Here is a 25,173-nt window from a genome sequence, read left to right on the forward strand (position 1 = left end):
GCCCAGACTATAACTGAAGAGGAAGGCATGATCGTGCTTCCTGTGTGGGTAACACAGTACCACACGCAGTCGCCCAGACTATAACTGAAGAGGAAGGCATTGTCCATGCTTCCTGTGTGGGTAACACAGTGCCACACGAGGTCTCGAGTGCCTCTGATGTCGTCAACGAGACATCATGACGTGGGTAACGAAGTGCCACGTCACGTCAGCCGCCGCAAGTCGGGTCTGAACCTTGTTCAGGCCGACGTCGCTTCAAGCGACTCGGAGTCCAGGGCCCGGACTCCTCTGACTCGGTCGGTGGACATCAACTCTGTCCGGTGTGTGTGCGGGTCTGCCACGTCAGCTGACCCCAACACCAAAGGTCGTCGCGCCGTATGCGCTTCGACAGTGGTGGTGCCGAAGGGCATTCACCAGGTGGGTAACATAGGTCCACACTGCGGGTAACAAGTTCCGCAAGCAGCGAAGCTGCTTAAGGAGACCGACATTCGGTGCTCCGAGCGTGGGTAACAAGGTTCCACGCAAGATTACTCAGACCATAGCTGATAAGGAAGTCGCTGTATGCGCTTCCGGTGTGGGTAACAGAGTTCGACACAACCAAGGTGGGTAACAGAGCTCCACACCTAAGGCGAGTAACATAGCGCCGCACACAGAGTCATTGGCTCGAGGCGCGAGTCTTGGCCTCGCCAGACGTGAGCAACTCGCTCGACGTCAAGTCGCGCAGACTCAAACTGCTGACGCGAAGGCTGAATGCCTTCGGTCGACACGGCCGACGCGGTCGACCATACCGACGCAGTGCACATGGCGGAGAGCCGTTGCGCCTGCCAGTGGCTATTAGAAGCCATGAGAGACTCAGTAGTCTCGAGGTTAAGTGAGGGAGAGGCTCGGAAATACCTTTCCTCCCTGACTTTCCAAGAGGCAAGTAGCCGTCGTGCTGCCAGTGGCTATCACAAGCCACGAGAGACTCAATAGTCTCGAGTGTAAGCGGGGGAGAGGCTCGGAAATACCTTTCCTTACGGAACCAGGCGTCGATGTACATCGACTGCAGACTGGAGGCGAACAGCCGCGCTAGAGCTGCGGTAGCTCTAGCCGAACAAGACATAGTGGCAAAGAAAGCCACTGGCGCAAGGTGCCTCGGAATCGCTGAGCGAACCAGTAGTGTTGGGGTTGCAAGCAACCACACACGAGGCGAAGCGCGGGCCTAGTGCAATCAACGCACTGGTCCCTTGGTCATGAACGACCTGTCGAGTTGGGTGAACGGAACGTCTCACCCGCCGACAAAGCGATTGCGGTACGTGATGTACGCAACGCGCCGGGTATAATGGGCCGTGGAGCCATAACCCAAGTGTGCACACACAACTGACCAGGTGGTGGTCGAGGCAACGCACGCAGTCGTAACTGGTGCCGCGCCGAGCATGACACCGTGGTGATGGCTGCTTGCCTCACCATGGGTTGGTACCCGTGAGTACTCGGTGTCAGTGCCAGACACCAATGCCGCAGTGGCATAGTGGTGAGATGTGCCCCCCCGCGGTCGAGTACCATCAAGGTACATGGTGTCTGTGAAAGACACTGGTATAGGTGCAAAGGATATGCACCATACCACGACCCGATGCGCTCTGGACGCTGTTAGTCAACGCACGTACCGTGCATCGGCACTGGCTGCTGTCGAGCAGCCTGCCAGGAGTTCCACGTAATGAACTCGTCGTGCATGACACACATGACGTACACGGAGCACTTATGGTAGCTGTGGTATGTGTCGTACACAGCGTACCTCGTGTACGGGCCCATGGACCTGTACACTGTGCTTGCACATGCGTCGTGCATGATGCGAGCACTGGCCATCAATATGTTCAGGCGACAGCACAGCAGAAGCTGTTGCCGCCAAACATGGCAACCTTGTGGTGGGTGTACCGCACCAAAGGTTAGTACCGTACGGTACATGGTGTCGATGGGAGACACCTACACCACGGTTGTGTACCGTCACGGTACACGGTGTCGATGAAGGACACCTACGCGCCGTTAGTATGGTTACCAAGACGCGAAGAGAGCGTGGCAGAATCCCGCCCGCAAGGATGGATCCTTGCTGGAGCCAAAGGCATGGCCCGAAGTGAGCTGAGAGCTCCCTCTAGTGCTGGGGAAGGTGCTGCCCTTCTCGGTGTCGTCCATCGCGGGAGACACCATGCTCCGGACGCGTTCACGAGGACTGTCGTGTCCTCTGGTGCGAACTGTGGGCGAATGCCACACGTTCGGATGCTATTGCACCCTGTGCCTAAGCACTGTACGCGCGCTAGCACAGGAGCTAAGGCAGCTCTGAGTGTAGGCTTTGCGGCCAACACAGTTGTGAGCATAGGGATGCAAATCCCAGTGAGCTTTGGTAGCACAAGTCAATGTGGGTGTGACTGAGAGCCGCGCCAGTCTCGTGGCTGCTCAGTGTGAGAATTCACCTTTTGGTGTTTTAATTCTCTCACTTCTGATTGGAGAATCAGTTGTGATTGGAGAATCAGGTGATTCTCAGTTAAGTGCGGGAGGATGTAACGGGGTACAATCTAGTGTGCCCCATGTTACATAAAGAGTGACTCGTCAGTCTTGTGGACACCTGGTACACGGCACCAGGTGCTCTCGGAACCAGTCAGTGCATGACTACTTTGCTCCACTATAGGTAACCTCTAGTTTGTATGTGACCCAAGCTTATCTTACTTATAAATACATCAGTCTTAAATCCACTCTTCTAAGTAGCAAACCGTTCCTTTTGAGGCCGGGAACACGTGGACTAGCGTTCACTCGGGTAGTTAATACCCTTAAGCACTTCCTCTGTGCAAGGTGCTGTGTGACCCCGTCACACTTCCACGTCCTCCAGGCTGGCGAGTAGCGCGGCAAGCTTCTGTGCGCTTTCCGCGATGGTAGATAGTCAGCGAGCTCGTCATCGTCGCGCAAATAACTCCTCGATGCGAAAGTACCGTTTCAGCATCCGAAAAAGTCGATGACCAGCGTGTATCTTGTCCCAGAACCGCCCGAAGTGGTGTTTTGGTGCTATTTTTGTAAATTTGCAAAACGGTTTACACATACATTTGTATTACTGCATAAAAGCCTCATACAGTCAGATTCTCAGCATACCGTAATTTCGCCGCCTGCTTAAGAGTGCGGGGCTTACGCATAAGCTGCTGTACCGCCTCGAGGTCGTCCTCGCTGGGCTCCAAGAAGTCCCGCACGGCAAGATTTAGTCGGTGACTTGCGCAACCGACAAGCGGCACACCAAGCAAATCGGCCAGCCGTTTGTTTACCGCGCAATTGTCACCGACTAAAAATAGACAGCCGGATACTGACTTACCAAAGAAAGGCAGAAATCGCTTGATTGCCGTGAGATGGCCCTCCGCATTGAGTTGGTCGTCGGGCTCGTCCATCACAGGGGCTAGCGACAATAGTGGGAGCTGCAAGCCCGCCGAGGTTTTGTAGCATGCATAGACCGCCAAATAGTGTTCCATACCGTGGGTCCAACCGTCGAGAACGAGACCAAAGTTCTCAGACATCTCGTCCCCAATAGCCTTCTCCACGGCCTTTGTCACCGCCTCCATGATAGCTGTCAGTGTCTCCTCGGAGATGGGGTTAAGCTTTGTATACCTATGTAAAAAAATAATTAGAGTGCAAATACAAATGTTAAAATAAAATACCGAAATACTTACCGTCGGGTCTCATTCGACTCGCAGAATGAGAACGGCAGGTTGCCCGTGATGACCCAACGCAGCCAGGCATAACGATTGGATGCCTTTTGGCTCACCCAGGGCAATAGTGCTCCCGTCGAGGCCACAGTCGCGTCACGCATGGCGCTCTCGAAGTCCGGGTGCGCAGTCCGAACATGCGAGACCAGGTTAGAGTAGCCCGTCTTCGGCGTGAGCTTGCGACACTTCCCACAAGACTTGCACGCATACACACCCGTTGGCACACCTTCTCAATCAGCGCAGGACGAGAAGAAGAAGGTGGTGATTTGCCTGGGCGAGAAGGTGGGCCTTGTGGGCGGAGCAGAGAGCAGGTTGTCGGTCATTGTGGCGACTGGGAGAATAGGAGAAGTTGGGAGGCTGGTAGCAGGTTTGAAAATGCGACAGCGAGCTTTCAGTAAGGAATAAATGCGATGAATGGCTACGGGGTCTCCTGGGTTTGGATGGACGAGGGAAAATATGGTATTGATTTTTTAGAGTACTGAACATAAATATCGGGTTCACCTACGACTTCTTCCTAAAATAAATTATTGGAACACAAAATATGAATACTTTTCCGAGATTATTTATTTTTCGGGATGCCTGGTTTCGTCTAATCAGATGATTGGATGCAGTAAAGCATTTACAATACCCTTACGATCCAATCTGCAGTTTGGAAGAAACGAGAATGCAACAATGAGCAGCGCTCGTGGCTTCTCCCGCTTCAACCTAACTTACGTAGCTGCGCCGCTAAGCACCGATGGGGATTCTCAAGTCGAGATCACTTTTAATAATAAGAGAGTGGGCTCGAAGTTCGGCACAGCGAGGACGATGGGCAAACAAACACGGTTGGATAATCGCGGACGATTATTACTGGTGCTGCTACCTTTTAAGAGATGTTTGGTGGCAGTATTTACAGCATTTGCTTGATTAATGGTGCTCAATTCTGTAGATTTTACAGCTCCCACATTTAGTGAACGCGAGTCAGGCAGCATTTAACTGATAGGCTAAGTTTAGTTAGGTTTTATAAATTTTGTAACCGACTTACAAAGATGCCAGAATGGATTTTCCACCAACCAGAGAATTTAAAATCGGAATTAGCCAACCTACATGCAGGAGCGCGGCTTTGTAGGGTGTGGCGGTTGGATCGGGTGAGTGCAGACGATGTAGACAGCCATTGCAGAAAACCCGAGCTTGCGCTCAAGTGTCCAAAGAAACGAAGTAGAGAGCGTTGCATCATGTGGCGCCGCTCGCTGTCACTGCGCACAAAGTTACAGACGCTCAAGCGGCAACCGGTCGCCGCGCATTCGCGCTTCCTGTCGTCCGTCGGGCTCACACCAGAGGAGCAGGAGATGCTCAATGAGCCACGTGAGGCCATGGACTACGACGTGTTGCTGGTACGTAGCTTACAGAGTGATTGTCATTGCGGAATCGGAGTGATGGTCATACTAATTGGGTCGGTTGCGCTATTGCCGACAGGTGGGCGCCGGTCCTGCGAGTCTCGCGGCCGCGATCCGCATGAGGCAGCTCTCGGCCGAGAAGGGCACGGATCTGTCCGTGTGCGTGGTCGAGAAGGGCGCCGAGGTGGGCTCGCACATCGTGTCAGGTAATGTGTTCGAGCCACGCGCGCTAGACGAGTTGCTGCCCGATTGGAAGGATCTGGGCGCCCCTCTGGACACGCCCGTGACCAAAGACAAGTTCCTGCTGCTCACCGAGGACAAGTCGCTTGGTCTGCCGCACTTCTTATTGCCTCGTGAGGAGGTGAGCTGTGGCTTTTCCATTGAATTCTGGTTGTGGCGAGATAAAGATTTTTTTCCTGACGTCAACCGTTTATATCCTCTGTGATTTGACAATCTTTTAGCACAACGAAGGCAACTACATCATCAGTCTGAGCAAGTTCGTTCGCTGGATGGGCGAGCAGGCCGAGGAGGCTGGTGTCGAGATCTACCCGGGCTTCTCAGCGTCCGAAGTGCTGTACCGTGAGGATGGCTCTGTGGGCGGCATCGCCACACGCGATGTAGGCGTTGGCAAGGACGGCAAGCCCAAGGGAACTTTTGCTCGCGGCATGGAACTCCGTGCTCGTGTTGTACGTACATAATTACTATGGTGGAGGTTTTATTCTACAGGTGCTGACAGGTATTTGATGTACGTTTGCTACAGACGCTCTTTGGTGAGGGTTGCCGTGGCTCTTGCAGTGAGGAGGTGATGGAGAAGTACAACTTACGCGAAGGTGTGCAGCCCCAGACGTATGGTCTCGGCGTGAAGGAGGTGTGGCGTATCCCTAAGGAGAAGCACCAGGCTGGCCTTGTTCAGCACACACTCGGCTGGCCGTTGCAGCAATCGGTGATGGACAAGACTTTCGGCGGCTCGTTCATGTACCACATGGAGGACGATCTGGTGCAGATCGGTGTGGTTGTTGGTCTGGACTACGAGAATCCGTATATCAACCCGTACGAGGAGTTCCAGCGGTTTAAGACTCATCCAGCGATCCGAAAGTATCTGGAGGGCGGTGAATGCGTCCAGTACGGTGCTCGTTGCCTGAACGAAGGCGGCTACCACGCTATCCCGAAGCTGACGTTCCCTGGTGGTGGTTTGATTGGTTGCTCGGCTGGTTTCCTGAACGGCGTGAAGATCAAGGGCACCCACACTGCTATGAAGTCGGGTATGCTTGCTGCTGAGGCTGCTTATGAGGCTCTAACCGCCACTGGTGCGGATACCGTCGCTGAGACGGCGGAGATCAACGCTGAGGAACCTGCTATTGACATCTCGAGCTACGAAGCTGCAGTGGAAGATTCATGGATTGCCGAGGAGCTCAAGGCTGTTCGTAATGTACACGCTGGTTTCCACAAGGGGTTCCTACCTGGGCTGCTGCACGCTGGAGTGGCGACGCACGTCCTCAGAGGAAAGGAGCCGTGGACTCTTCCGAACACCGAGCCAGACTCGGCCAAGACGCGTCCGGCAAAGGATTTCACACCCATTGAGTACCCGAAACCGGACGGCGAGTTGACATTCGACCTGCTCTCTAATCTGCAACGCAGCGGTACCAACCACAACCACGACCAGCCAGCTCATCTGCGTATTAAACCGGAGCACACGGAGGTTCCCTCGAAGGAATCGTTCCCGGTGTACGCTGGCCTAGAGCAGCGGTTTTGTCCTGCCCGCGTCTACGAATACACTGACGGCAGCGAAGCCAATGGCGTCCCGCAGCTTGTGATCAACGCCCAGAACTGCGTCCACTGCAAATGCTGCTCTATCAAGATGCCCAAGGAGTACATTAACTGGACTGTCCCTGAAGGCGGAGGCGGCCCTGCTTAGTAAGTGGATACTGTGACGGATGCTGCTGCTAGAACGTCTTACTGACTGTTGTCTGTTGTTTTTGTGATTGTACAGTGAACTCATGTAAGGACCTTTTGAAGTAACACTTTCGGTCTAGGGGCTTGAAGTAGTAAATATTCAATCAAAGATACGATTGGTACGACGAATCGTCGCGCGAGGTGGAAATGTATTGGTCTAAATGTTTATGACCACGCTTGGAGCCAACGAGGGCAGCATTGAGTACAGCTCGGTTCAGGGGGGGCATCAGTGGGAAATAACGGATGGAGAAAAAGTCATGCTGGAGTACCTGGTCGATGCGGAGGATGGCGTACAGCAGTCTGTTACCGTCCCACTATGCTGTCGCACCACCGAAGGCGAGCACCGCTGCCAAGGCCAGCGATAGTCAAGTCGAAGGACGAACTATAGAGATGAAAGGAGAAACTTGGTTCGTACTGCGTGTGTCCTCTTTACGAAAAGTGTGCATCTATTTGAATGAGTTACTGTTGTACTTTACTCCACCCGGCGTTTCTTGTTCTTGCTGCTGGCGACAAAGACCTTCTCGAGTTCTCCATCTCCAAGGGACAGGTTCTGTTTGCTGCTTGCAGGAGCTTTCTGGTGGAATGTGCGACGTATGTGCTGCATAGCATCTTTTGCTGCATGTCCATCTTGCTTCTTGTCGGCCTTGCGTGCCTCCATCTTCTCGAACTGCTTGGACTGTTCCACGCGCTCCAAGTAAGCCTCATTCTCCTTCTTCGCCTGTGCAATCTCCATGCGCAATTTCTGATCGCGGATACGATTCTCATACGCTATCTTCTCGGTCAAGTGGTCCCATTTAAAGCCCTTGAGGTACTTGAGATTCCACATATCGTCGTGGTAGTAGTCGCGCTTGCGTCCACCGATCTGCGTCGTGTTGAGCATCTTCGCCACACGTTTGGCCACCTTCTTGTTCTCAAACTCGATCCATCCCTCCGTGTATTTTTGCCGGCGATTACCGCCGCTACTCACGCGTTTCTTGTGCAGCGCCTTGTCTTCCGGTACCAGGTAGATGCGATTCAGCTCGCCGTACTTACCCAGCAAGTGGCGCAATTTCTCCGGCTTCATAAAGGGTGGCACACGCGCTATGTACACCACTCCTCGGCGCTCCGCCTTCTCCTTGAACTGCTCCATCTTTTCGCGCGACAGATCGGCTAGCGCCTTGACCGTAGCGGCATTAGGCTTGGCAGCATCAACCTCAGATGCCATCTCGTTCTGTGTTTTTGACTGGCGACAAAAGCGCGTTTCACGAATAAGTAATAGGTTATATGGGTTAAATTGACATGTATACCTCAAGTTTCTACGTAGTACTACCGTAGTACTACGTAGAAACTTCAAGCTAGTACTACTACGTAGTATTACCTTTGCAACTCTTACAGATGAACCCTTCGGTAGTAATCCGAGCTCTTAAAATATCCTCCGACAGGAATAAATTATTAGCTTAGCTTACGAGCTGGGTGTATTAATGACAACTAACGTTAGCCTAAGATTTTTGCTAGCGCTGTCTTCTGGAGAGTCGTGAGATGGCGAGGGAAGGTGATGTCGAATTTGATGCGCAGATCCCCGCGTTCTCCTGGCTGGTTGGAGATCGGCATGCCTTCTTTCTTCACCAGCTTCTCGGAGCTGGGACTCACCACTTCGTTGCACGAAATGGCCAGCTTACGACCATCCAGCGTCGGCACTTCCACGCAGTAGTCACCCAGAGCCTCACTCAGCTTTAACTTAGCCGTGAACACCAGGTGAGCGCCATCACGTTTGAACAGATTGTGTTCTTGCTGCACCACTTGGAAGATCACGTCTCCCGCTTCATTGGCTCGAGTCTCGTTGCCTTCGCGATCGAATGTGATCTTGGTGCCAGCCTTCCAGCCAGGCTTCACCTTGACCACAAAAGTCTTAGCGTCGTCTACCAGGTCGTCCTTCTGCAGCCTTATGCGCGCGATGACGATGGACTTGGCTGTCCCCAGGAAAAGCTCTTCCAACGTGCACACCAGCTCACACACAATGGGTTCGGCTTTCTCGGGGCCTTTCTTACGCAGAGAGCTCGCGAACGGCAAGGTGTCGCCAAATCCAAAGTCGCCGAACGGGTTATTTGTCCCGAAGAACTTGTTGAACACGTCTTCGGACGCGCGTTCGTTGAAGGCGTAGCCGTCGCGCGTGTCGCCGTTTTCGTCCGGCATGCCGTTCTTGAGTCCGTCATAGCCGTACTGGTCGAAGATGGCACGACGTTCCGGATCACTCAACACGTCGTAAGCCTCGGAGATCTCCTGGAAGCGATACTGAGCTTCCATCATGTTGCTCTTGTTCTTGTCAGGGTGCCATTTCATCGCCAGTTTGCGATAGCTGCAGCCCATCAATACACAAGACTCAACACGAGGCAGCTACTTTACAACAGAGAAGCTGACACACTTACGCTTTCTTGATTTCCATCTCATTGGCGCCACGTGGGACTTGGAGCAGCTCATAGTAATCCATCGGTCAGGAAGATCGAGATCGTTTCAAGGAATGGAGCGAGCCGTCGGCGACTACTAAATATGGTCATCATAGCAACGACCACAACGTCAAACACAGGGACCGCACCACAGTTGCAGCACTGGGATGGGACGGCACGAACGGCAAAACCAGGATATATTACGTCTGCCGGCTGCAGTTGGTGTCAACTCTTGACTTGCTTGGGCGATCTAGAAATCGCGGTAGAGCATCAGCATACCGTCTAAGTGGATAATGGCACGGTCGAGACGGTCGAGCGAGCGGCTGAGCTTGTCGAATTTGTCCAGATCGTTGGCTTCAACCAGCTGCTCCGACCGCGCAATGAGCTCTTTGTTCTCCTCCGCCTCGAACTTACGTCGACGACGAAGACGACACAGCGAGTCCTGCACGCGCTCCGTGATACGCGCCTGCATCTGCGGCACGTCCACGGACCAACAGAAGAACGTGAAGGCCGGATTATGGTCCGCGCGCTTGGGGATCTCCTGCATCTTGAGCACCTTGTCTGTATACAACTCGTACAGCCGGTGCCGCGCATCGTTAGACGGCAGCAGCGCCAGCTCGCCGATAGTTTTCTGCTCTAACTGACGTTTCTCCACCAGTAGACGTACGATACGCGCGCTCGCAACGCCATACTTGTCCTGGATGTACGCGTGAGTCGTGGCTTGTTGCAAGAACTCCATAATCTTCTGCATGTGCACCACATACTGGCCGCCGTCACCTGCGCGCGCCTGGGTCGGGTCGAACGCCTCCTGAGCGACCTTCATCACCATTCCGGACTTGTCACGACACATGACCATAATGTAATTGAGTAAGAGTCGCCACGGATTGTTCGCCTCAGCAGGCAGCGCGTTCTTGACGCTCTCCATGTTGAACAGATCACGCGCTGACACTGGAGCTGACGTAGGTTCGTCTTTCTCGCGTTCACGTGGGGCCGAGTGCTGCAGCATGGCAGTCACAATGACGCCGGCGACAGCGTTGACGTTCTCTGTAGCAAACCGAATGCAAGCTTTGTGTCGAAGATCACGTAGCAGTTGAGTCACGCCGAAGCGCCAGACCAAAGAACGCTCGTCCGTGTGAGCCCCAGAGCCACCAGGGGCGTCTTCGCCGCTGGTCTCGCCACCGGTAGTTCCGTCTCCAGAGGACGTGCCGCGTGTGGGAAGTTTAGCACGCTTCGAGTTTTTCTTGCGCTTGGAGCCACGCGAAGACGTCGACGATGAGGCCGAACTAGGCTCCCACTCAGCTTCCGAGTCGTCTTTTTCCTTTCGAGCCGCTTCATCAGCGTCCAGCATCATTTGCAGCTCCACAGGGACAGCGTTTCCAGACGGCGGCGACGGAGCCTTCCGCTTCTTACCGCGCACTGTGATGCCGTCCTCAGCTGCGACTTTTCCGTTCACAGTAGCGCCATTAGCAGCCGTTGCAGCTGCAGATTTACTGTTCAAGTTGCTGGTAGGGCCCTTATCCTGTCCGCGCATGATACTGGCAGGGAAGTCTGGGGTTTCTTCCGGTTCTGCCACCTTTAAGTCCAGCGGATGCACGCGAGAGATGTAGCGCTTCTTAGCCATTTCCACGAAAGTTTCACGCACCAAATGGCGGCACTCATCCAGTTCTTCCTCGCTGATTTCCTCCTCCTCTGTAGCTGTAGCCTGCTCTCTGTCCTCCTGAGCCTTCACTTTCTGTTGCTGACGTCGCTGTTCGGCCAAACTATAGGCCATTGTCTCGACAGACTGGTCTATACGCACACGCCCCTGCACCAGCACTTCTTCCATGACCACTTCGCCCTCCAAGCCGAACAATTCTTTAGCTAACTCGATAAACTTCGGGAATCGCAGGCGGTACAGCGCTTCCTGCACGTTAATCTGCCACAAATAAAGCAGATTAATAGCTTGCCATGAATACAAACATTACATAACTGCAATTCGCACATTGTACGCGACCGAAGGCGCACCACCTCGAGGTGTAGCCACGGGAGTCACGTCCAGCACATTGTGTTGCAGCAACTTGAGCAGCGCGCACTTGATCTTCATATGTGCAGCATAACACCAAGTTAGCGCTTGAGGAAATGACATTGAACCGCCACATTTTACGCACCTGATGCACTGAAGGCGCCGAGGATGAAGCCGCTGTCTGGCGCTGCAACTTGTGCGCGATCTCAGCCAGTCTCAGGCCCTCGGCGCGCAGCAGCGTCTCGACCACCTTCTCTGCTACATCACCAAAGTCCTCACGCACGATGCTCAGCACCAGCGCGCGCTCCGAGCGCGTGGCGAAGGCCGCCTTCTTGTCTCCGGCCGCCATTCGTCCGCTTATGAGCTTGTGTCCGCCAGCCACCAGCCCACACTCTAATTTAATGTTGCAAAACACAATTTTTGATGGTGGGTCAATTCCTGTGCAACTTTGGCGCAACTTTACCAGCGCAATTAGATTTTGGCGGCAATTGCAAATATGCCGCGGGACGACCAAAATGAGAGCCACAAGCTACCACACGACTCAGATGATGGAGACGCCACCGAACCTTCGGAGTCTGAGATGGAGGAGCAACTTTGTGCACAGGCTGCTGAGGCGTTCAATCATGTCGTCCGCTCGCATCAAATTGCCGCCAGCGTAAGCAGCAGAATTGATTCGAGTTGACTACTTTATTGTTTTTCGATGGTCGTCACATGGATACAATTATTGTAAAATTATTGAGTAGACTGAAGTGGCGCGCAATCGCCTCAAGGGCTCGCTGTACATGGTCGAGCAGCGACGTAGACGACAACAGCACCTGGCACCGCCAGACGAAGCGCTGCTAGGCATCAGAACACAGAGTGCGTCCACATTTGCAAAAATAATATTTTGAAGTGAAAAGGAGCTAACGATTATTGCTTATGCTTGCCAGCATCGGAGCTGCCAGTGGAACCAGACCTATACGCGAAAGACACCGTCAAGTTCAGCTTGCCGAATCCCAGCACGACAATGTACAAGCGGGCGGTGATTCTGCCGAAGATTCCGTCAATCCCAACGGCAACAATGTGGACGGCACTGACCAAAAACTACGAGGTGGAGGACGAACCAACGTTGAAGTTTCTGCCGTATTTCGGCGACGACGACGAAGAGGACGTCGTGTCAGAGTTCTACCAGATCAAGTGAGGAGATTTTTATGCTTGTGGAAGGCGGTTGGTTGGCACTGACTGAGACTGACGAAATTGATGCGCGTCATTGTCTAGACAGCAGAGAACCAGTGCGTGCGAGGTGGAATTCACCAAGGAAATGTGTGAAGGTGTGCTCAAGACCCTTCAGTCCACGTGGGATCTCACGCCGAGCGATCTCAAGCGTGTGGCCAGCGTTATCCATGTGGAAGAGGAGGTTTTGGTGGAGGTACACAAGAATCTACGTCTGTCGCAACGTGCAGCCAAGAAGAAGCGCCGCACGGAGGCGATGGCTGCTGCAAGTGCACAGACTAACTCGACGCGGATAAACGGCGAGTCGGACTCTGCTGATCTCTCTATGGAGGAATATTTCGAGCTGTACGAACAATCCGCGGACTCCTATCGCAGTACGTGGCATCCTGTCACTAGCTGGGTTATTGGTTTGTGGCGTTAATACACTCAATGTCTGCGCTCAGGTCTATTCTGTCGACGCTGTTGCGTCTACGATTGCGACTACCATGGATGCATCGATCAGCCGAAGCTGGTAAGGAGACGTAGTAGTTGACTATGTGCCTTTTATTGCGCTGATATGTCACACGTTTGTTGTGGCGCATAGAAAATCTCGGCGCAAAATGCTGTGGCGCTGAATCTGAAGGGCAAGGATTCAATGATCAACACTGGACGCAACTGCGGGAACCACTGCTTCCTTGGGCAAATGAGCTCGTCCAGCTCTAATGGCTTTTCCAAGGCCAGCGCTATCTCGGCCGCTTTTGGGTGGAACACAAAGGCGCGGGTTCTCTGTGCGCGCGTTTACTTTCTGTGCTCGGGCAACTTTTGTGAAATGGCGAAGATACTCGGCGATAAAACTTGCATGGAAGTGGCGGAGATGTGTGCGCATTACGATATCAACGATCGCAGCCTGCCGAAAGAGGTACGTACGCGTGAGAAACGATACGCTAGAAGGCCTGGTCTAACGATGTGCTGATGCTGTGCTTCCAACCACTCAGATTCGTCCTCCACCCAAGAGTCGACGCTCGAGGAAGAAGAAAAATTCACGAATGTCCATTTCCCATCTACAGAGTACGTGTGCGTGTTTGAACTGTAGAGCTCAACTGCATGTAATTGTCGCCAAGATACGCTGTGATGCTTCAAGATCAAAGCATCACGGCCACATGTAGTGACAAACACTGAGCATTGCTCACACCCCTTTTGATCCTCCTGAGACGGAAGAGACCACCGGTCTCGGGCTGTGGCTGGGCTGCACATTACCCTTTGCGAGCTTGTGTTTGACTACGCTGCTCACCTTGCTGTTCGATGTCTTGTAAACGATGCGACAGGCTCGCAAAACGGTGTGGTGAACTCTGTCCAAATCAAGTACGCAAACATAATTCCCCATGCACGTTATCAGTGTACTTCGTATATGATTAACTGATGAGCTGTGGATCTTGATACCATAGAATCGAGCCATGTTCCCACGAGGGGCCCTGTGAGCCCGGTGTTTGCTCCTGTGTAGAAGATGGAATATTCTGCTCAAAGCTCTGCCACTGCGTCCACGAGCACTGCAAAATCTTCTTTCCCGGATGCCAGTGTCAGCGTGGTCGGTGTCGTACGAAGGCGTGTCCCTGCTTCTGTGCGGGTCGTGAGTGCGATATCGACTTGTGCAAGTTGTGCTGCGCAGACGAAATCGCAGCGCGCGAGAGAGGTGCACCGTATGACGGCAAATCGGACAACATGAACAAAGACGAAAAGCAGCAAACGTCTTGCCAGAATCGCAGTATCGCGTTATCTAAGGAGAAACATGTGCGAATGGGTCGCTCAAAGCTTAGCGCAGCTGGCTGGGGACTCTTTGTAGAGGAATTTGTGGCGAAGGACGAGTTTATCATCGAGTATATTGGCGAAATGGTGTCACAAGAAGAGGCTGATAGACGTGGAGCTGTCTACGACAAGGTCGACCGCAGGTACGGCCCACATATTTCCCACCAGTATTGCAACAGCATGTGCGTCATGTTCTTACGGTCTGTTCTCTGTGCCTAGTTATCTGTTCAATCTGGACACCAAGACGGTTATCGACTCAACGCGGAAGGGCAACAAGACCAGAGTACGTCTCGTGTTGTTGCCTGCTTTATGCTGATCTGGTCATTTCTAACGAGCGTCTCGTCTCATTGGGTTTTAGTTTATTAACCACTCCAAAAATCCGAACTGTGCGTGCAAGATAATGAACGTCAGCAGTGATTTCCGTATCGGGTTATTTGCAATCCATGACATTCAGCCACACACGGAGGTACGCCGCATTACTGTATGGGTCTATTTCTGCATCTGACGCATTCAACTCGGGTATCTTACAGCTTTTCTTTGACTACGGCTACGATAAGGAGCTGTACCACGCAGAGCTGCTCAAGCAGCCGACAGTCACAGAGTGGATGAAAAAATAGGGTGTCGTAGTCCATTGAATACCCGGTTTCGCATGTTGATAATCACAAAATCTTCTGCAATATCTAATGACAAGATTAATTAGCAATTATCGCCAGAAAAATGCGGCTCGTGTGAATCACTTTTTTTTAAACATGGTTGTCATTTAGTGATGGGCGTGACCGACCTTAGATCAATGAAGAACGCCGTTGAGAGAGAATCACGCTTCTCACGCGAGGAAATACCATCGGTCAGTAGAAAACTACTGATCTGTCCCCAACGCGGCGCAGAAAAGACGGCAATCAGTAGAAAATGATAAAGTTCGATCCGTACCTAACTCTATCATAGCTACATTTCTGCTGCCTTCAGCAAAACCGCTTTTGCCCTAAGCGTACCATACCTCGAAAGCCGCCTCCGAATTATGGGAGTTCTCCCTTCGTGGTAGATCTTTCTGACATCGCTACAGCTATAAGCATGGGTGTTTTGAGGGAGGACGCAGAAGTTGATACCTCAGACCGCTCTAGCCAAAAGTATGGGGGAGCATACGCGACGCGAACCAATATTGCAGACACTGAGTTTCCAACACAAATAAGGAAGCTAACGACACAAACAATTGCAATCGTTGACTGCTGATTAATAATTAAGGTATTTCTTTCCAATACATTATCTTACTGATCCTCACTCTCAATAAATATCAGCAGCAAACGGACTGGGGAGTCAATCTCTGTGAGTAGATAGAACTCTACTAACGTACCCTTAGAGTAACCAGTTGGATACGTCGTGTACTCAGCTACTTCAACGTCAACATGTTATTTCGGTGTACTATTTTTTAGCTGCTCAAAACGCCTTTATTTATATGGTTGTTTTTGTGGAGTGCACGTCGGTGGCATTCGCCATTTTGGTCGATGCCTCCGCTCAACCTCCGACAGCGTCACGCCCGAACGATCCAGCGCCGTTTGGACGGCTCCTTTTGGCAGCTTTGTCTAAGCAGAGAAGTTAGCATACCGAACGAAGTCGACCGAGAGCTGGACGCCGTGCGTGCATCGTCCATAGGTGGTGGGTTACGTGACGTTGTCAGTAGAGGAGGAGGTCTTTTTGCAAACGAGCGCCGAGCTCGTAGAGGAGACAATGCTCAGCTCTTCGAGGTAGAAAGAATATTCGCCAAACGGTGGGTCAATAACTTCGTATACTACCTTATTCAATGGGTGGGGTACACAGAGTTGACGCGGGAGCCAAGTGCCAACGTGCCAGCGCGCCTAAAGATGGTGTTCGAGCACGAGTCAGTCAATTTCGTCTGGGTCTATCAATCTACGCGGGGAAGACGAACCCAGCGTCGCGAGCAGCCAACGCGCCGGAGTCAGAGACTGATAGACCAAACGAGGCAGGACTAAGAGAAAATGCAAATGCGAACTTAACACCAAACGAGGCAGGACTAAGAGAAAATGCAAATGCGAACTTAACAGCACTCCAGTAGCTGTGAAATCAGTAGTTGTGCAGGCAGCGCCGCGTTGGGGACAGATCAGTAGTTTTCTACTGACCGATGGTATTTCCTCTTCTCGTATTTCCTCTTCTCACGCGTACGAGCGTTTTTTCTGTTTGTCTTTTTGTGGCCTTTGTGGCTGATTCACAATCTTTGCGGATACGAGGGGAAACTATGGGCTTAAGAAATCAAAGGAATTGGTTCTAACTCGGTATCACACTGTGAAAGCTTTCAATGACGCGCCTTCGTGGCACTTGCCGTCCATAGCACTAACGTTGTCAGCCATGGTAAGCTGCAGGCTGCAAGTCATCAGTGCAAGACAATCTGACTTAGACAACATTGTGGAGGGAGTCGAGTAGTACTTACCGGTAAAGGATAGTTAAGGCGGTTCTGCTGAAATATCGCGCTTTCCCACCTATAAATTAGATCGAACAGAAACACACAGGGTGGGCGTTTAACTGTAGCTGAACGGGATTAATATGGTTGTACAGTCGTGAACCTCCAATTCGGCAGGGCGGACCAGGGCATAAGTGCACAACGTAAAGCAAAAACCAGACGCAAATTAGGTGCACTGATATTTTATTTGTTAATTCAGTACAAAATTTACGCCAATTTTATGCATAATTTTGGCGTCAGACGCGCGAATCGCGGGCGCGCAACAGCGCTAGTGATGGGCGTGACCGACCTTAGATCAATGAAGTAAGGTCCATAATTAAGTGTGAAGGTTACGAACCTCTAAAAGGTCCTTATTCATGTGTTGACGAAGCCAATGGCCGACGTCGTTCTTAGCAAGTCCTAGTAAAGGAGCTCATCGCGCATCCGTCGCACGCCCTGGGTCAATGCGTGTATGTGTGCCCTTGCGCATATCCATTGCGAGATTAGCAAGGTAATCCGCCTTCTTGCTGTGCGCCCTGTAGTGATAATTCCACGTAGGTACCGGCAGCTGGTCCGCAAGCCGGTGGCTCTGCCATAATGTTCCCACGAGGAGCTTGGCCGAAGGACAGCGTCGTCGCTGTTGTTGAGCCACCAGGTGACTGTGCCCTACCACATGGAGGGATGTCCAGCCATGGACAACACGCCCGCAGTCCGTGTAGAAACCCCAGTTGCTCCGCCGTATTGTTGGTGGTGCGGCGAGACGCCAGTCACATACTATCCACCCAGAAAATCGATGCAGATGCAACGTCTTCCCCGATGCGCATTAACACCGCCCCACTGCCGCCCGGGTCAGGGTTTCCACGTGACCCGCCATCGAAGAATATCAGGTACCGATCGCGTGCGGTGGCGTGGATGGAGAGCCCACTTCAGGCTCAGTACTTTCCGCAGCACCTTGGCTGCCATGGCGTGGGCTGCAGTGCTGTGATGACGCCTCGGATGAAATTTGTCAGCAATGTATCCTTGGCGGAGCCCAGCCTCAATGGCTGCTTCGTGACGAACCTCTGTGATGTTGTTCAGGTGGGTAAAGTGGGCCACCCACCAGCGCCAAGCACCATGGAAGTTCAGTGCCACCCCGGCGCTCCAGCATCCTTCGGCAAAGGCCGTGATGACCGGGTCAAATTGGTCGAGAAGTGAGCCTGTCGGTACCCGAAGGTCCTGCTCTAGTATCGTCCAGATCCCACCAGGCACATTGGAAGCGCAAAACTGAAGATGCCTTGGAGTAAGTCCCCGCCACTCAGCCTAGCCTAGAGCTGTCGACGTCGCGGTCTTGGATGTCGACTCGACGTCGCTCGAGAGGGACGTCCGAAATTTACGAGGGACGTCCTGCCGATGCTTTGCCGACACCCAGACAAATCGCTACTGCTGATTTGTTAAAATCAGTTAGGATTGCCAATCAAATCGAAACAATAATTTGCGGCAAGTTGAAGTTAGTTAGACCACAACAGCATGCTCCAAGTCGACTGCCATTTGGAGTCCAAATTTTGGACTATCTCGCAGAGCTGTGGGGAAGAAGCTGCCGTCGACCCTTTCGTGGTGGAAACAAATTCGCACGCAGTTTCCAACAATTTCTCCTCTTGCTCGTAAATGGCTGGGTTGTATAGCCACTTCAATACCTTCCGAACGTGCATTTTCCACGGCAGGCAACACGGTAACCAAGCGACATGGTGCTCTAAAGGATGACACGATCAGGGGTATTCTCTTCGTGGCCGAGGATACAAGCTAAATGGAAAAGGTTCAATTCGAGGTTCACGTAGTGTTAGTTTAATGCATCCCTACGTCTAGACGAACGACCAGGTGCTGAGTATGACGGACCAACTCGATATCGGCATTAGGGTTCATCGAGGCCGACACACACTTCTTCCTCAACGATCTCACTGCGGCAACTTTCGCTCGGACGCTGTGATTGGGGCTCTTCGGAGCGTTCGGCAAGACGCATTGAGGGCCGGAGGTGTTGGGCCGCTTCCGGTCGAATCTCGGTATTAAAGTGTTCGAGCAGCCGTTGACAAAAGATTCCATGGACGAGATCAAGGCGTATCTGAGCGCGCATCCGACGGAGTTCAAAGTGGTGTATTTGGAAACTGGTGCGGACATCAAGCGATCGGACAAGTTCGACGCCATCGACACATTTGGAGACTTGCTAGCTCCAGTGATGGCGCTCGACGTCCTGACCAAGGGCATGTGGGCAGGCGGTAGCATCAACGAGTCTAGTAGCGCTGGCCACCAGGTGTTGGACCTCACAAGCACCAAGACGGGGGTTTGCATACAGTCTGTACGACATGTGCATGGATAAGAAGCAGCTGACGGTTGAGTTCATCAAGACGCCAAGCGTCTGATCAATGACATCACGTTTACAGCAACACAAACTGGATCCGGTCGTGGTCAGAATAGCGTCAATACGTTTCGCTCGCTGCAACAGGAGGCTTACGCGCAATATAAACGGTGACAGTTTTCCCAAGTATCAACGACGGGTCGTGGGCCTCATCGCCTTGGACACCGCAGATGGCGGCTTAGGTGTGGTCGTGGGCAGACAAAGATCCCGGTACCACAGCGGTTGGCACGTACGTGCTCATGTACCGTTGGGTGGCAAGCACCAACGTCATGAAGGGATCTCGGGTGTATTGGGACGACGCGAAGCTGGCGTGGTCTATCGTCGCGTTCGACAAGAGCTGCCCTCCCGGTACATCCTTCACGGCTCCCGCTGATCAGTACTGAGCTACGTGTACTTGCACGAGGCGCATTTCACGGACACGTCGCTAGTGATACAGTAGACAGTATGTGATCTTTGCGCTAGTTGTTAATGCCACAAATAGAAATATTAAACCACACAAAAATCCATTTTCTTGCCACATTTAGTGTCGCTGCTCCAGAACTTCTGCGACGGACCAGAAGCGGGCGTCGCCTGATTTAAGTGTCGAGAGGTGTATCTCGGGACGTCTTTTGCGACCTGGGTGTAAAATCGCGGATACACCGGCTCTAGCCTAGCCCGTGTCCATGGACGCAGAAAACCTCACCAAAGGTGCACCTCCGCGGGACAGGTCCAGAAAATGTGGAAGCATTCCACGCCCGTGTGAACAGTCAGGTACAGTGTACCGTACACCGGTCGTTGGGTCATCGATCGAAATCGCGCTGATCTTGATCCGATAGAGAAGCTGCTCGATCCATGGTCCCACCCCCACGATGCGACAAAGTGCCTTCCAGCTGAGCTGACTCAGTCCGGCTGCTGCTTCCGAGCTAGCTTTAGCCTATTTTCCGCGGCGCTGAGCTAAGTTGGGGTTGCTTCGCCTATCCGCCATAGTATGCAATACCGCTCTCAGCTGCTTCCAGTTGCTCTGCCATTTTATCGGGTCGATCCAGAGGCACACCAAACGGCACACGCGCGAGTATGGGTGGGCAGCCCTTACCTGCACCTGTGGCCCTTGAGCATCAGCAGCGTGTCGCGTCAGTTGCCTGCAGCTCTGAACTGTTGGGATCCATGTCCAGTGTCCCGAGCTCCGTGGAGAGACCAGCTCTAAGTGGCCGTCCATGATCCATCTCTACCACCACTGGGTGTATCGTCGGGGCTACGAGAAGCCTGAGCTCATCGCTGCGCACCTGAACTCTCAGCAGTTGAGGAAAGTTGGTCACCAGGCATACCAGAAATCGCTCGACCAGAGACCGCATCCAAGGTGTCAGGAGATTCCGTCTGATCAGGACCGTACAGTGCAGGACCCCGTTCCCTGGAGCCCTCCAGTGAATGATGTTCCTCATTCACTTTCATGTTTTGACGAGCTGCCCATGGTCGGAGCGAGTAAATACCGACCGAGGTTCCCGTGGAACAAGTGGATCTCTGCCAGGTTCGCGTATGGTAGCCATTCTAGACACTGTCGACCCACTTTACTGCTTCTGTACTTACCATTAGCCACCACGTTGACGCCCTGAGATCACTGGCGTTGACGTCATCCCTACGTCCACTGCCATGTCAATGACAGCAGAGGTTCCCAAAGGGCGTGGCTAACTGGTACAGAGCCCTCACCGCATGCAATTGATCCGGTCAGGTTTCCAAGCCTCCTACCCCAGCCATGACAGCTTGGACCGAAGCCCACATGGACTTTTCCAAACGGGCAGCAGAGCTTTGGCCGCTCCATTCATTACCTGTTCGTCTCCTGGTCTGTCAAGACAGTGTAGGTGCCTGTCTCATGAGTGAGTCGCTCGGTTTCATCAGCCTGAGGAACCTCAAAATCCTGGTAGATGTAGAGTTGAGCGTATGCATCCCCATCTGTGCTCACATCTAACACCGTGACGGGTTGTCGAAGATACTGAGCAAAGATGTGAAAAACGTGCGGGCCTGCCCAGAGCGAGCTGGACACCCCAGCATCCACCGACCTAGATCTCTTCAGCAGAAATGCTGGAAGAGCAGTATCATGACCACTTCTCTGTCTGCTGGGGAGGGGCTGTCCGGGCGTAGCCTCTGCAGCTCCCGGCGGGGTCGATGGCTCCAACCAAGCAGTTGGTCAGTAGGCTGGTGAGCATAAGCGTGTAAATAGCACGCATATGGTGGTTGATATCCTTCACCATTGATGGTGTAAGAGCGATCACTATGATTAAAACCGTCGCGTAAAAAGCGAGCATAGCCCACTGGCCGTCACTCAGCTCATTTACCTCCACTCCATCAAACCAGGACAGCCATTGTGCTGCTTGAGCCGGGTTCGCCGTCGGCGCCACCGTCTTCTCATATATAATCCCTGGTCAGAGTGAACATTAAAAATCCCAGAGAACAAGCGACCAGGTCGCCTTCTGGTGAGCCTCCGAGGCGGCCTCCTGGAACGACGGTGATGTGGGGACTTGGCTCATACACGCCGGCATCAGAGCTCGCGGAAACAATGTCGGACAAGGCCAGAGTGCGCCCGTGAGGACCAGGACCTCGCTGGGATGAGTACCCATAATCCAGTTGCAAAAGGCGTCGGCAGCGATGTTGTATGTACGACTGACATGCTGAAGAAACGTGCACGACTTGGTCGAGCCGAGGGCACGAATAGCATAAATCCAGGGCCGGAGACCAGGTGTCCGGCACACATTGATCTATAGATCCTGGTCGATGATGACACTGGAGTCCCCGAACCCAACGGTGTGCTGTCCTTGAAAGGCAGATCGGAGCTACAGTAGACACGCAAGAAGACCCTGGGCCTCCATGACGTTATTGGTCCTTGCTGTGGAGAACGTGCGAGCTTCCCAACGGAGGAGTGATCCTGAACGGGACCAGACACACCACGCGTAAGCACTTTGATTGTCGGATCTCCGGCATCCCCCGTCGAAGAAAGCAAAGATGACGGAATGATGGAGACTGGGGCGTTGTGAGTCAGCGCCCGACGCCAATGGGCCCACACGAGGCATGCTCTGAGCGGCCATATCAACGAAGAATGGTAGATCGGGAACACTTGATGAGCCGAAACGATGTTAATGTGCGTCTGACGCCGCGTGATCCACGTTAGACACGCTCTGAACAGTCCTAGCAACGTCCGGTGACGAAGTAGGAACCTTGGTGAGCCAGAACGACCTGAGTGTGCGTCTGACGCCTCGTGACCCACGTTAAACACGATCTGATCGGTGATAGCAACCTCCGGTGACGAAGTCGGAACACTTGGTGAACCAAATTGATGTGGGTGGCGTCTGACGCAACGGATCTCTCAGTAGACACGCTCTGAGCGGTCATGCTAGCGTCCGGTGACGAAGCAGGAACATTTGGTGTACCAAATCGATGTGGGTGTGCGTCTGACGCAAGGACCCTCACGGTAAGCATGGTGACGCCCGACGTCGCAATGGCCCCGTCAGGTGGAACGACGTAGCATGAGCAGGCTTCCGAAGCCTGCGTACGGATGGTAGGGGCGACTCGAGTTTCAGACATTGGTGTCAAGAAAGGGTAAGCATCAGACGCATTAGAATGCACGGGAGGAGAAAAAACGGCACGATCCATGTTAAGTAAAAACTTGGATGAGGTGATACACGGTCCTCCCCCACAATTTCACTCGCGTTGGGGGTGCGCGGCCTTGACACCCATATGCATCGCATTGATCCAGTGGACCACATCTGGCGGCAACTGGTAGAGTTTGTGGAGATGTTTACACTTGGTGAACGTGCATCCTTTCACCGACTGAAACCGAATACAAACCTGCTCCCCGTGAACGACGGGAATTTGGGAGCGAATGCTCTCTGGGATCATCGTCGAGACGTGTCCTGGACGCCCTGAGGTAGAAGCTGCCGGACGAGCAGCGCGGCGGCTGCCTTGTCGAGTTGTATCTCAGCCCGTGGTCCACGGGCTGACCCGGTGATCTGAGTCGGGAAGACGGACTGGACGACCGCACCATTAACCACGCGTAAGACGCAACGCTCATACTCGGGGGAATCACGGCGTAGCGCACGATATGTTCGACTGCTCAGATCGCTGAGAACGACGCCATTCAAAATGTCGTCGGAAAATTGGAAAACACAGCCTGGTACAAATGGCACATGGAATTGACCATCGGCGTGGGTGCTGAGAGAGCTACGTTCTGGGTCGCGTCCCCGTGTATGACACGAAACAAGGCTGTGAGATCGATCGGGTACCGTAATGCAGCTGCCTCCTGGAGGACATAAAGCACCTGGTGCAATTGGTCCGCCCGGCGGATCGTGATGGGGGGGGCGGCGGCTCAGAGCAGCTCCACAGTGAATCGTCGTGGATCACGGTCGGTCGTGGCGGTAGCCTCCTGTGTGCTCGGAAGACAGGAAATGGTCGAATGGGCGACTGAAAAATCCACCGAAAATAGCATCTTTGCCATCGCTTTAGTGACACGATATTGTCCCCGAAAGCTTTCCTGGTGGTGGATGGTGCAGACTCTGTCGTGTCAGGACGCGTTAGAAAAACGGAAGTAGAAATCGTTCGTACCTGCACTGGGAACCGGGGAGCGCGGGCCGACGTGGGCGGCTTGATGGACCGACACCTCACTAGGTGAGGGCCGAGACAAATGTGTTCCAGTGGGGATATGGGAGGATCAGGAGATCGGGACCGTCGTCCGGTGGAACGAGAACGGCGTCCGCGAGAACGTGAGCGGCTACGGCGTCTACGATAGTGTCTCCGAAACCGAGGAGTGGGGCTGCGCGAACGCGATCGGCGAGCTGGTGGCCCTGGGCTACGAGAGCAGGAACGGACTGGCCGCCGGCTTCAAGATCGCGAACGCTGACCGAGCGGGCGGATCTGTGGCGAGTGGGGGATCGGCGCCGGCGTCGTCCACGAGACTCACCAGGTGAGCTGGAAAGCGGGCGAGAACGCTCGCGTTCAGCTGGTCAGGGAACGGCGGGCCCTGGGCCTGAGCGGTTCGTGCCTGTTGCTGCAGGGAGGCAACCGTGGCTGTCATTGTGGCCAGCTGGGTGATAAAGGCTACACTGGACTGGCGCTGCTCCTGGATCATGGCCTAAACAAATCCTGGAATGGAAAGCTTGGAAGTCCTCCTGATGCTGGTCGAGGTCGTTAGTGATCTCCCGGGGCTCAGGAATTGCACCCTCTTCCTCTCCCCCCCCCTCCCTCGTCCTCTTCATCCGAGGAACCGACAAGGTTCCGATAGGAGTACCCAGTCTCCTTCTTCTCGCGGAGTGGAGACTTCGAAGCCGTACGCTTCTTAGAGAGCTTGGCGCTTTCGGCTTTAGCGGCCTTAGCACGCGCAAGACTCTCGGCAAGCGAGAGATGTTTGCGAGGTTTTTCCTCCTCGTCGTCGCCAGCTTTGGGTGTGCCCTCAGCCTTGACGGCAGGACTCTCAGAGTGCACAGCCGTCCTGGGACTGTGCTCGTCGTGATCGCTAGCGAGCGACTGCACGCTGGCGTCCTTGTGCTTGCTGGGCACTGGACTGTGCCCTCCCAATGAGCCCACAGGAGCTTCGTGAGTGCTCCCGGACTCGGCCTCGTCCTCACTGCCAGAGTTGAACCCACGTTCAGCGAACCGAGGGCTCGGACGGTTGTCTGGGAAGACCGAGGGTGACGGACTGTAGCGCTTGCTCGCACGCTTGCCCACAGCTGCTGCGCCACCAGCTGAGTCGATCCCCTCCGAGGCCACCTTAGTAGCCTGAGACTTTGCCGTGAGGCTTAGCGCTCTTGGCTTGCGACTTTCCGGCAACAGCCTTGGAGCGTGTCTTCGCACCGCTCTTCGAAGTACCACGGGGCATGATAACGGTCGATGTGGAGACCTAGAGGAAGAGCG

General features: G+C 53.5%; 6 protein-coding genes across 6 annotated transcripts; 3 read left to right on the forward strand and 3 right to left on the reverse strand.

Annotated features, from left to right (window-relative positions):
- Positions 1 to 4,927: 4,927 nt before the first annotated feature.
- PITG_02092 (electron transfer flavoprotein-ubiquinone oxidoreductase, putative) lies at positions 4,928 to 7,500 on the forward strand (the record flags this gene model as incomplete). The annotated part of the gene is made up of 5 exons (XM_002907016.1): positions 4,928 to 5,086; positions 5,169 to 5,450; positions 5,551 to 5,775; positions 5,850 to 7,003; positions 7,080 to 7,500. 5 exons carry the CDS (start codon positions 4,928 to 4,930, stop codon positions 7,090 to 7,092), a joined length of 1,833 nt encoding a protein of 610 aa, XP_002907062.1.
- Positions 7,501 to 7,514: 14 nt separating this feature from the next.
- On the reverse strand, positions 7,515 to 8,246 carry PITG_02093 (pre-rRNA-processing protein ESF2; the record flags this gene model as incomplete). Its single annotated transcript, XM_002907017.1, has 1 exon — positions 7,515 to 8,246. The coding sequence occupies one exon, from the start codon at positions 8,244 to 8,246 to the stop codon at positions 7,515 to 7,517; it is 732 nt and encodes a 243-aa protein (XP_002907063.1).
- A 269-nt stretch (positions 8,247 to 8,515) lies between these two features.
- PITG_02094 (dnaJ heat shock protein) lies at positions 8,516 to 9,509 on the reverse strand (the record flags this gene model as incomplete). Its single annotated transcript, XM_002907018.1, has 2 exons — positions 8,516 to 9,377; positions 9,448 to 9,509. The coding sequence occupies 2 exons, from the start codon at positions 9,507 to 9,509 to the stop codon at positions 8,516 to 8,518; spliced, it is 924 nt and encodes a 307-aa protein (XP_002907064.1).
- A 2,317-nt stretch (positions 9,510 to 11,826) lies between these two features.
- Positions 11,827 to 12,975, forward strand: PITG_02095 (uncharacterized protein; the record flags this gene model as incomplete). Its single annotated transcript, XM_002907019.1, has 6 exons — positions 11,827 to 11,834; positions 11,990 to 12,122; positions 12,211 to 12,325; positions 12,397 to 12,643; positions 12,725 to 12,851; positions 12,910 to 12,975. The coding sequence occupies 6 exons, from the start codon at positions 11,827 to 11,829 to the stop codon at positions 12,973 to 12,975; spliced, it is 696 nt and encodes a 231-aa protein (XP_002907065.1).
- A 29-nt stretch (positions 12,976 to 13,004) lies between these two features.
- PITG_02096 (polycomb-like protein) lies at positions 13,005 to 14,966 on the forward strand (the record flags this gene model as incomplete). The annotated part of the gene is made up of 9 exons (XM_002907020.1): positions 13,005 to 13,053; positions 13,123 to 13,190; positions 13,263 to 13,577; positions 13,654 to 13,726; positions 13,877 to 13,930; positions 13,984 to 14,020; positions 14,104 to 14,604; positions 14,681 to 14,744; positions 14,820 to 14,966. 9 exons carry the CDS (start codon positions 13,005 to 13,007, stop codon positions 14,964 to 14,966), a joined length of 1,308 nt encoding a protein of 435 aa, XP_002907066.1.
- A 1,020-nt stretch (positions 14,967 to 15,986) lies between these two features.
- On the reverse strand, positions 15,987 to 18,633 carry PITG_02097 (uncharacterized protein; the record flags this gene model as incomplete). The annotated part of the gene is made up of 8 exons (XM_002907021.1): positions 15,987 to 16,038; positions 16,121 to 16,311; positions 16,902 to 16,928; positions 17,269 to 17,330; positions 17,802 to 17,889; positions 17,970 to 18,173; positions 18,284 to 18,329; positions 18,584 to 18,633. The coding sequence occupies 8 exons, from the start codon at positions 18,631 to 18,633 to the stop codon at positions 15,987 to 15,989; spliced, it is 720 nt and encodes a 239-aa protein (XP_002907067.1).
- Positions 18,634 to 25,173: the final 6,540 nt, after the last annotated feature.

This window comes from Phytophthora infestans, genomic scaffold (assembly GCF_000142945.1).
Source record: "Phytophthora infestans T30-4 supercont1.3 genomic scaffold, whole genome shotgun sequence".
Lineage (NCBI taxonomy): Eukaryota > Oomycota > Peronosporomycetes > Peronosporales > Peronosporaceae > Phytophthora > Phytophthora infestans.